This window comes from Chelon labrosus, assembly GCF_963514085.1.
Source record: "Chelon labrosus genome assembly, chromosome: 13".
Lineage (NCBI taxonomy): Eukaryota > Metazoa > Chordata > Actinopteri > Mugiliformes > Mugilidae > Chelon > Chelon labrosus.
The window spans coordinates 26,750,116-26,761,778 of NC_140346.1; the positions used below are offsets into that span (position 1 = coordinate 26,750,116).

General features: G+C 43.0%; 1 protein-coding gene across 1 annotated transcript in view; it reads left to right on the forward strand.

The window, feature by feature from the left end:
- Positions 1 to 250: 250 nt before the first annotated feature.
- sptbn4b (spectrin, beta, non-erythrocytic 4b) overlaps positions 251 to 11,663 on the forward strand; it is a gene marked incomplete at its 3' end in the record, with an annotated part of 48,280 nt that continues 36,867 nt past the window's right edge. The window contains exons 1-17 of the mRNA XM_084558422.1: positions 251 to 428; positions 680 to 831; positions 1,318 to 1,491; positions 4,337 to 4,428; positions 4,543 to 4,623; positions 4,864 to 4,979; positions 5,073 to 5,185; positions 5,303 to 5,490; positions 6,322 to 6,439; positions 6,540 to 6,698; positions 6,992 to 7,294; positions 7,446 to 7,596; positions 7,999 to 8,135; positions 8,695 to 8,844; positions 9,580 to 9,948; positions 10,044 to 10,258; positions 10,403 to 10,540. Coding sequence (XP_084414548.1) covers positions 284 to 428; positions 680 to 831; positions 1,318 to 1,491; positions 4,337 to 4,428; positions 4,543 to 4,623; positions 4,864 to 4,979; positions 5,073 to 5,185; positions 5,303 to 5,490; positions 6,322 to 6,439; positions 6,540 to 6,698; positions 6,992 to 7,294; positions 7,446 to 7,596; positions 7,999 to 8,135; positions 8,695 to 8,844; positions 9,580 to 9,948; positions 10,044 to 10,258; positions 10,403 to 10,540 — 2,801 coding nt within the window. The 5' untranslated portion in view covers positions 251 to 283. The remainder of the gene's footprint in view (positions 429 to 679; positions 832 to 1,317; positions 1,492 to 4,336; positions 4,429 to 4,542; positions 4,624 to 4,863; positions 4,980 to 5,072; positions 5,186 to 5,302; positions 5,491 to 6,321; positions 6,440 to 6,539; positions 6,699 to 6,991; positions 7,295 to 7,445; positions 7,597 to 7,998; positions 8,136 to 8,694; positions 8,845 to 9,579; positions 9,949 to 10,043; positions 10,259 to 10,402; positions 10,541 to 11,663) is intronic.

Here is an 11,663-nt window from a genome sequence, read left to right on the forward strand (position 1 = left end):
AAAATGTTTTGATGTCAAGGACAGGTGCTGCATCCTTCATGATCTTATTTATTAAGATTTTATTATAATATTTGCGCATTTTGAAGACTGGATTTCCTTCAGTCGCTCGACTTGTGTGGCTAAAGAGGAATTTAAAGGGATGGGATGTGTGAAATCAGCAAGAGTTAAATTGTGAACAGGTTGGAAATTAAAAATGTGCACTTCCATTTTGGACGGACATGCAGATATCACAGACAACTGATTTTTTATATTGTTTTCTTGGTGTTGCAGGGCGTCGGGCGCGATGGCTAATGCCTCCCCAGACCTGGACAACGCGGAAGCCCAGCGCCAGCTCAACAACAACAACCGACCAATCAGCTCTGGGTTCTGGGAGACAGAGTGTACTAGCTCCAAGCTGTTTGAGTGCTCCCGCATCAAGGCCCTGGCAGGTCAGGGGTCCCACACAGATTAATGCACAGCTTTACCCACATCTACACACACCACAAAGACATCTGCAAGTGTATTAGTCCAGTTCTTTGTTGATTTAGTGATAATAATTATACTACTCCTCCAAAAACACACAATACATAGCTTATATTAAGTCTAAAAGAGGAATTTGTAGTTAATTATATTTAGGATCATACTTGATTTAGTTTCTTAGGAATCAAATTGTTTCGTTTGTTTCTCGGGTTCCCCTCAGATGAACGAGATGCAGTGCAGAAGAAGACTTTTACTAAGTGGGTTAACTCCCACCTGGCCAGAGTCTCCTGTCGCATCTCCGACCTCTACAACGATCTAAGGGATGGCTACATGCTCACCAGACTGCTGGAGGTCCTCAGTGGAGAGCTTCTGGTGGGAACCCTTTCTCGCTGGCAAATTATGATGGGCTCTGTGTCAGTTTTTATAATCTCCTTTAACTGAGATGTCTCAGGATGGTGAAAGCGCCGTATGCAGCCTTTCTGAACATCAATAAGTGATGATACATTTTGCTGTTACCTAACTCATTACTTCACTAGATGTATGGTTGCACATTTATGTAAATGTTATAGGGCTAGTGACTGCTTCTCTGGAAGATTTTTATGTTTACTTTGCAATATATTGTTAACTACAGATTTGTCTGTGTCTTATTTGCTGCAGGTGTAAATACAGGGTAGAAAGAATTAGCTTTTTTTTTTAGAATTAGTCCTTTGAAGCACAGTTTAGAACAGTCTTTTAAAAAGTAGAACTGGATGATATGTTAATTTGTTTTCTTCTCTACAGTAATGAGAAAAAATGTATCTCCTGTTTAGTCTCCTTTTAAAGTTTGCAGTTGTAATTTGATCCTCTGTCCTCCCTCAGCCGCGGCCTACACGGGGTCGTATGCGGATCCACTGCCTGGAGAACGTTGACAAAGCCCTGCAGTTCCTCAAAGAGCAGAGAGTTCACCTGGAAAATGTTGGTTCCCATGACATTGTGGATGGAAACCACCGCCTCACCCTGGGCCTTATCTGGACCATCATCCTACGCTTCCAGGTAAACATAAAGCATGTGTGAGACAGCTATATATTAGATGACATTTTAATGATTAGGAGTGAGTCGCATCCAAAGGTAAAAACTAAATATGTTGTTTGTTTTATGAACAAAAAAGGATTTTCTTTTGTGTTGGTGTTTATTTTTGTGGATACCCAGGCTTTAAGTGCGCTGAGATGCTGGCACAGGTTGCCCGTGTTTTCTTAGTGAAGCACAAGGTTGCTGTGATCAGCAGTGGCATCATTAAGGACGAGCTGCCAGCGGTTCAGTTTGGGAAAGGCTGTCACAGCGGCTACGTCATCCGTGTGCGACCGCGACAGCCGTGTGTAGTGGATAAAGTCTGAATGTCACTCAGTGGCCTAGAGGTAGCGGTCTGCTCTTCAACAAGGACGGAGACACACACACACACACAAATCACACACAAATACCCACGGCACGCATGGTCCGTCCCACACAATCTGTCTCTCTGTCTGTCCGTCCATCTTATATAGTCAAACACAACTACGATATCTGTTCATATATTCCTGCTGCTCACACGCCCTCACTCACACGCACACACTTTTCGAGGCTTTTGCAGCAGTGATACAGGATCAGTTCCCTCCATGTAAGTACAGCAGAAGCCCACAGCTTCTCTCTATAACGCCTCGGTGCTACAGTGTGGCCTTGGCTCAAAATGCTTATATAGCACTATTGCTTCTGTAACATTCACGGTGGACAGTCGCCTACTAGCTGTCTCTTGGGGCTCTGTATTGTCATGCTAGGCTGGGCTACCTACCACAGAAGCACTTTTAACAGCACTGCTAACAGAATTATGTTGTAGTATGTGTGACCCAGAGCTGAGGAAGAATGTTCTGTGTATCATTACTGAAATGAATGGATGTGATGTTTGGAATTATTGACGTTTATGGTCATTTAGTCCTAAGACCACACCTTGCATAGATTGTCACAAATGCAGGGTAATCTTAATGACATGCTATTGGGTCATTTTTTTAGCAGACTTTGTAGAAAGTGGTGAAGTTCCTCCAAATTATAGCTGCAGTTCAGTGACACTTAAGAGAATAACACACTTGATAGCCTTGTCTGTTTATGTTTTTGTTGCAGCCTAAACAACTGTAACTGTACAGTTAAGAGTGGAGTAGTGTGAGCTGACTACTAGATCTGTGACCATTACAGTAGCTGTGAGCTTGGCTGTCGTCATGTTCTCCCTGGAGACACCAGTCGAAGGCCTCTTCAATTTTGCATGAGCTGAGAAAGGAGAGCAGTGGAGGACACTGGCGTTTAGGAGTGTGTGTGTGTGTGTGAGAGGGAGAGAGATATAGTAATTATGAAAAAGTAGAGGTACAGGGTGGTTGGATGATGGGAAACAGCATGGGTGCTACCTAACTGTGACCTTCAGTCAATTTTAACCATCAGTGATGTGTGCTCAGTCAAGTTTCTGACCAAATAAAAATCTGATTCATTGGTTTACAAAAAAATTGGGGCAAACTTTACGTCTGGATTGGCTTCCAGTTATTTTTTTTCTGTCCATCCTCATCTCTCTTCCCCCTTTCCTCCCTTCCTCTGTGGTGAAAGTGAGAGTTTGCTTTGCCCAGTCAGCAGGTAGGGCCAAACCACTGCAGTGACTGCACACAGGCAGAAAGAGGGGGAGAGACAGAAAGAGAGAGGGGGAGAGAGGGAGTAAAGAAGGGAGAGGATTGACAGGCAAAGGAAGAGGTAAACCTAATGTATTTACAGGACCATATACAAATAATAACAGACTGTTATTATTTGCAGCAACTTCAGTTATAGTGTTATATATGGTTGGCTGGGTGTCCTTGTGTTGTGTGCATTGTGTGTGCGTTTGCTTACACTGCCAGCTCATTTGTTGTGTATCTGAATGGAGACACGTTGATCAAGCTTTTCTGTATATTTGATATACTTAATTAGATGTAGGTTTAGTTAGAGATATTCAGTTTCAGTTGTTTACTGGGAGCAGATAACATTTTAGTGTTGGAAATCGCTATTTCTGACCAAAAACATATTCCTTTCTCACTCTTATTTATGTATCAGCTCCATAAGTATTTGGACATGGACACAAGTTTTATCATCTTATCTCTGTGTGCAACCACAGTCGATCTGAAACGAATAAAGAAATTAAAGAAAGAAAATTGTGATCAGTGCACAAATATTTATGGACCCGACTGTCAGGCTGTTTCTAAGAGTAATATTCACTCAGGATAGACAAAATCCCAAACCTCATCTGTGAACATATTCTTCTTCATGCACAAACACATGTTTATCTTTTGGACGAGGTTTCATGCAGAGACTTTATGTTTGTGTCTCTTTTAATATTCACGTCTGTGTGTGTGTCTGTGTATGTGTCTGTGTATGTGTCTGTGTGCAATGTTGTGCCTAGCGACGTAGGCAGCAGCTGATTCCAGGGTGTCATGTCCCCAATTACCTTAGATCATGTCACTGTGATGTGATTGGTTGAATGGCTGTCGCTGTCACCTATCATCAGGCGTTGTAATGACTCTACATGTCGTTCTCTGGAGACACACAGTCCAGTGTGTGTGTGTGTGTGTGTGTTTTTTTACACTGAAATTCTCAACTCATATTGCTCTTGTCTCTTTTTCCTTCATGTTTTTTTTTTTTTCTTCCTGTATTGGTCCAGTTTAGTTTTCATGAATACAGTCAGGACAAGGTGACGTAAACATGAGTGTGTGCAGTGATTTTAGTTTTCAATAAACATCAACGATTCTTCCCAAAAATAAAGCAGCACGCTGTCTAACAGAAACAGAAGATGCAAGGTCTCACATTATCTCCCCAAAAACACTGAACACTGTTGTGTTGCTCTGTTCTCGTTCAGATCCAGGTGATCAAAATAGAGACGGAGGACAACAGAGAAACTCGCTCTGCCAAGGATGCGCTGTTGCTTTGGTGCCAGATGAAGACTGCAGGGTGAGCAGTGACATTAAAAATACAGGAAACTCTACAGGATCCTTCACCAAGTCAGTGTGTTTGTAAGTTGTGGCTTCTTCTTGTTCATTTAAGAAACATTTTTTCACGTTGCAGGTATCCCGAGGTCAACATCCAGAACTTCACCACCTGCTGGAGAGATGGCCTTGCTTTCAACGCCCTCATACACAGACACAGGTAGGACACGTCTGCACACGTGGTATACTAATGTGTTAAAAATATATATATATTATTATTATTATAAGATTGCAGCAAGTGTTCAGCCTTTATTTTTAGTAGTATTTCTCAGTTTTCTAGGGTTTAAAGAAATGTGACTTTGATGTATAAACATGACCAAAACTATACAATATGCAGTTTTAGTATTGTAGCCACACACACGACAGATTCTGTTTCATCATCTTGTGGCATCCTCTCCAGACCTGACCTGATAGAGTTCCACAAGCTGACGCGATCCAATGCAACTCACAACCTCCAGCAAGCCTTCAATGTCGCAGAGCAGCACTTGGGTCTCACCAAACTCCTGGACCCCGAAGGTGGTGGCCCTACCTCATTGCATAAATATCCATAATAGTTCATAAAAAGGTGAGAAGTTTTGAAGATGTTAATGTCTATGCTCTTTGTTTCAGATGTGAACACAGAGAACCCAGATGAAAAGTCCATCATTACATACGTGGTCTCCTACTACCACTACTTCTCCAAGATGAAGGCTCTTATTGTGGAGGGGAAGAGGGTTGGCAAGGTAACAAATGCGCTCTTCAATTATGCATAGGGACACTGCATCAGTATGATAAAAGCTTACAGACCAGACAAATTTCCTCTCTGAATCTTCCCCAAACCTTCTTCCATCATGTCTCAGGTGCTAGACAACTGTGTGGAGGCAGAGAAGATCGTCAACCGCTACGAGGCTCTGGCGTCAGAGCTGCTGGAGTGGATAGAGAAGACCATCGCTGTCATCAGCAACCAGAAGTTCGCCAACTCGCTAACAGGAGTTCAGCAGCAGCTGCAGGCCTTCACAACCTACTGCACTATAGAGAAGCCCATCAAGTACGTTTGGATATAGAGCTAGTATATGTAATTCAGAAGAGATATTGTCATGTGTTTGTGTGCCATCTGCTGAAGTGTACATGCACATAGAAATATATAAGGAACTCTTACAGTCGCATTAGGAGCAAAACAAGTTGTAGAACAGGTCTGGTGAGGTCTGTGTGAACATGCAAACATTCATGAAACACATTCAACTACAGACTCACGGAGCCTTGAGCTTTTTGTCCAGCATCATCAGGATCAGCGTTACAAACAGCCCAGTACTAAACCCATGATCCCACAGTCATGGGAGTATACTGGCAGCTACGATGATACCCACAGACACACACACACGTACTATAATATCAATAGGCCTGGTTACACTCTGCATTACTGTCCAGTTGACTGGCTCTGGGTGAGTCAAGTGTTTGTGTCCAGCAGTTGACTTATGACCTATGACTAAAATGCACACACACACACACATAATTCTGATTTTTTTTTCTTTATTTCACATATTTATATTCAACGCTTTTTTAAATAAAAGACAGCAGCAGAGGGACATCCATGCGGTCACACAGTCGACTCTCGGTGAGTGATTAATAGCTGTCAGAGACGTCAGAGTAGCAGAGAGGTCACCCTTTAAACAGAGTCCTCAGACCGAGCTGTCAGCAAGCATTCATGCTGTTTGAGAGTCCTTGATCAACCCCGACCAACTTTCTATCTGCAGCTTCGGTGTTTGACCTCTGTTTTTCTTTGAACAAAGTTGGAAGAACTTTTACCGTGTACTCTACTGGAGAGTGCTCTTGAAAGTTATTGTGACGCAGGATCAGTAAATAACTGTTTCTCCCCCAGGTTCCAGGAGAAGGGGAATCTCGAGGTCCTTCTCTTCACCATCCAAAGCAAACTCAGAGCCAATAACCAGAAACCCTACGTGCCTCATGAGGGGAAGCTCATCTCAGACATTAACAAGGTCATACACCCAGCAGCTGTGTTGTTTTTATTTTAAATACAGCATGTCATCTTCATTCCTTTACGTTACAGCTATTAAACACATTTTAATTATTGTCTAGGCCTGGGAGAGGCTGGAGAAGGCGGAGCATGAGAGAGGTGTGGCTCTGCGTAAGGAGCTGATTCGTCAGGAGAAGCTGGAACTGTTAGCTCAGCGCTTTGATCACAAAACCACCATGAGGCAAGCGTGGCTCAACGAGAATCAGAGGCTTGTATCACAGGTACTCGTGTGTGAATGCATCCAGTACCTGAACCCATCTAACCTCATAAAACTTCTTCTGTTGAAGGTTGTATAAGCAAATGTGCTTTTCTGTGACTGACTGAAAAAAGAGATGCACCTTATTTCAGTTCATTTTTAGAAATTCTATTAAATGTTTTATGTAAACTCAAATGTTGAAGTCACATTGTACACATATATCATCTCTGCCGTCATAGTTTCTTTGTTTGATCTTCATCAGTTTTGTGTCTCTCCTAGACTCAGCTGAACACTTTCCACCTTTTTCTCTGCTTTCAGGACAACTTTGGCTACGACCTACCAGCAGTCGAGGCAGCAATGAAGAAACACGAGGCCATTGAAGCGGACATCGCCTCGTACGAAGAGCGAATCGGCGTGGTTGTTGAACTTGCTGTGGAGATGGAGACGGAGGGCTACTACGACATCCGACGTATCTTGGCTCGTAAAGAGAACATCCTGGGTCAGTGGAGTCTGCTGAAGGAGCTGGTGGCTGGGAGGAGGACCCGGCTGGAGAAGAATCTGGCCTTGCAGAAGACTTTTCAGGACATGGTGTACATGATTGACTGGATGGAAGACACACAGGTACTAGAGTGTGTGAAAGAGAGAGAGAATAAGACACAGTAGATGTGGAGAAATGTGGAAAAGGAGTCAAAGGAGAAAGGCAGAGAAGATTTATGATGTCCATTGTATCCTGTTATACCTTCTTTCCCATCCATATCCTTCTTCTTGTCAGGTCCAGCTGCTGTCAAAGGACTTTGGGAAGCATCTCCTGGAGGTGGACGACCTGCTGCAGAAACACAGTCTGCAGGAAGCCGATATCACTGTGCAAGCTGAGAGAGTCGAGACGCTCAACACTGCTGCACTCAAATTCACCACAATAGAGGGTACACAGTCACACACACACTTGTGTATAGTGTTTTATGCTTCTCGAGGATAATGTGATGCCAGGAGTCTTAACTAAGTTCCAGTCTTTTTAGGGTTATCTGTTATGGATTGTATTGCACGGTGTTCACAGTAAGAGTCAACAGGATTATGATCAAGAGGGAGCAGTTGTTTCTGAACTTTTCCCGGGTGCTTGTTGTCAGTCATGACAAGGCAATGATCCATTATTGACTTAATTAAGTCAACTGAAGATGTGTTTAACCTTGGCATAACAGGAAAATTGATTTTTAGAACTTGATATCGGTAAGGTGATCTGCTCAGTGTGCCAGTGTGTGTTTATTTAAGCAAGCTGTATCTGCTGCGTTTTATTTTTATGTTCATCAAGCTCATTTTCTGTCTTCCAGGTTACCAACCATGTGACCCGCAGGTGATCTGTAACCGTGTCAACCACGTGTCTTCCTGTCTGGAGGAGCTGAAACAGCTGGCAGCTAAAAGACGAGCTGAGCTTGAGGAATCAAGACAACTGTGGGCCTTTTTTCAGGTAGGATGTGCCGAGAGTTCAAGGCAAGAGGCGCTATTTTGTCACTTTAATTATTCCTTGCAAGTAAAGAGGCCAGTGTGTTTTCTTGTGTTGCTTGCTGAATGCTTCTGACAACTGTGAATGGCTTTTTTACGGCTGGTGCATGAATTCAGTTTTAAACATAAATATCTACAAACCAGTGGTTGTTATATTTTTGTTACTTTAGGACTTTCCCTTGTAACACAAATTCAATAGTGGCACTTTTTACAAAATGTTCTGCAGTGCTCATCGCCTCATAGCTGAGAGTTTGTTTTCACTGCATATGTGTACTTAAATATTCATGAATAACACGCCTACTGTATTTCAGTGGGAGAGAATAGTAGGGTGGGTCACGATAAGCTACTCTAGCAAATTTGTCCTAGTGCTGTGAGTGGAAGCCGTTGTTTGATTAACCCTAACTCCAACAGAAGTTCCTCATACAATTAATATAATTTTTATTGGATCAACCTTTTGAATCACGTGTGTTATCCTATTTAAATAATAGTTTTAAAACTTGTTTTCCTGTTTGTTGTCCCATCAGGAGCTGGAGGAGTCGGAGGCCTGGATCAGAGAGAAAAGCTCCATCCTCGGTGCTCAGGGTTATGGGAAGGACCTGAGCAGTGTGCTGAGGTTACTACAAAAACACAAGACTCTGGCCGGGGAACTGCTGGCTCACCGCTCGCTGCTGCAGGTGTGTGTTTTTGTCTGTGTATGTGAATCAGCACCTGGAGTTTCTGTTCTGAACTTCCTGTACTTCAGTGAATCCAGAGCCTCCCTAAAAGAAAATGTTTTCGTAATAAAAGTTCTGAATACTGCAAATACAGCTTTTTGTCCAGAAATACAGTATATGTGGTTGTTTTTGAAACAATCTGCTTTTAAATTCTAATTATTAAAAACTACAGTTCTTTTAAACAATTGCTCTCATATTTGATTTCATAGATCTGGTCTCATGTTTTATGAACTCAAACTTGTTTTGATCCATTATCCAAGACTTTCATATCTCCTGGAGAACGATCCTGATATTATTGCGTTGTTTGACTTGTGGTGACATTTTGCAGCATGGTTTTACAGCAGTGTGTTGATACACACTCACTAGGCAGTTCGTTTGATGCACTAGTGACAATGATTGCATTCTAATATAACAGTCCTGCAGTAAATCTTAGCTTTATAAGTGCATTTTTAACAGCACCACAAACTACATCCTCCGGTTGAATCACCACCTTTCTGATGCTGTTTCAACATCAACTGAACGTTATCACAGTCAAGAAGGAGGAGGACTGTTATATTCGAACAAATTTTTACTTTTGTACCTAATGTTTTGTTGATTTTTGAAAGTTCTGAAGCCCATGAAAATGTTGAGAGGATGTGTTATAGACAACACATCCTAAAATCTGCAAATTAAAAATAAAAAACCCTGCTCCTCCAGAACACCATGAAGCGAGGGAAGCAGATTCTGAGCGATAAGAGCTTCGGCACGGCGGGAATCCAGGAACGCATTATGGAGGTTAAAGGCGAGTGGAAGAGTCTGGAGGACCAGGCTGCGCAACGTCTTGGCCACCTGCAGGAGGCACTCAACTTCTTCCAGTTCTCCACGGAGATGGATGACCTGGTGGCCTGGCTGCAGGACGCTTACCGCCTGGTCTCCAGCGAAGACTTCGGACACGATGAGTACTCCACTCAGTCCCTGCTGAAGAAACACCGAGGGGTCAGTGAGGCTGTTGACAAACATCGCTTGCATGTGGTGACTCTGCGCAAACACATGGTGGCGCTGCCACTGCAATACCGTGAACAGGAGGTGGGTAAAGATATAACAATCTAAAAGCATAAAAATGTTCAAGTTTCTCAATATCAATGTGTTTGGCCTCTCTTTGTGACTTCTCCTCTCTGCAGGAGGTGCAGATGCGTATGGGAGAGGTGGAGCAGCTGTACACAGAGGTTGCTGAAGTCGCCGTGCTCAGACAACAGTGGCTTCACGACGCCCTCGCAGTCTACCGCATGTTCAGTGAAGTCAACGCCTGCGAACTATGGATCGATGAGAAGGAGCAGTGGCTGGACAAGATGGAGATCCCTGAGAGACTGGAGGACGTGGAGGTGGTGGCCCACAGGTAAGGAGGTGGAAAGGAAGAACAATGGAATGATACAAAAGTACTGATTGCTGCTGGGTGAGAAGTTAGGCTTCTTGGTTAACTGGTAGCGTTTCAAGTCTGTAGCTGAACGTCCCAACACATCCTTTGTTGCCCTTGTTGTAGGTTTGAGAGCCTGGACCAGGAGATGAACAGTCTGATGGGAAGGATCCTGGACGTTAATCAGATAGTTCAGCAGCTGCTGGATGGAGGCCATCCATCTTCTACAGAGGTCAGAGGTTGCCAGGACCACCTCAACTCCAGGTACTGAAACAACGTCTACAGTTACCGCTAGTGCCGCCACTAACATGCACCAACTTTATGAAACACGCTAATGCTAAGACAGACAGTGTGGTGCTTCTACTACTAGAAGCATGTACTAATAACATAACAGGATGCTACTAACACAACATTTGTCTTGTCAGTCTCTGTCTTGGTAAGATGTTCAACTCCTACCTGTGTTATCATCTTCCTACATAATTATCTAAGTGCCTGAGCTGCACCTGTAAAACAGTGGTATCTCATCTGAGTGCCTCCTGCACCAGTCCCTCTCTTTGCTTCAGACACGTTTGATCATATTAATGTCTGACGAGGTCGACCCTGCTCTGGGTTTTGCTTTTCTCTCAGTCATGTTCATTGACTGCTGCTACGTCTGGCAACAGAGTCCATGACAGCCGACTGTCCGTGAGTCTTGTGACCTTGGCACATACTGTCTGTCTCAGGGTGACCATCTGTACCGGCTTCCTCACTTGAGAGCACTTGTCCTAATAATAAAAAACCAAAAAAACCTAAAAAATGATCAGTTATCTGTACTCATATTAGTTATTTCAATTTTGTTCCAGTTGTGGGACGTTAACTGCGTAATATCTGGCTGTTGATATGTAGCACACAATATTAGATTCGGTCCAACACCGACAAACTCCAGTGGAACAAATTCATCTACAGTAGTGTAAATGTCAAAGCTACTATTTCACTCTGTGATGCACATTGTTATAAAATCCCCTGAGATTTGTCTGCTACGTTTACAGCTCGCTAAACTTTACACAGTTTCTTTGTCAGATCGATTTCTGTTTTTCTTGTTTCTTAACCGTTAACATCAACAGTTAACAGCAATTAAGATGAAGAAATTAGCAGAATTACTCAGGTTTGGAACTGATATAAATAATGCCCTAGTTTTAAGATATGAGCTGATGACTACTGTACAATTAAAGGGTTGCATTATGACTCTCTTTATGATTGATCTTTTGATTTAAAATGGCCACCATCATCTTCTGTAGCTCTGAGGTCGGTTTCACCAAGCTGTTTTCCCGCCTGCCCGCTGAGAGCTCTGTCTGCCTCCTGGTGAACTGACCATTACCTCATTACAATCACAGGGATCCGTGTTTGT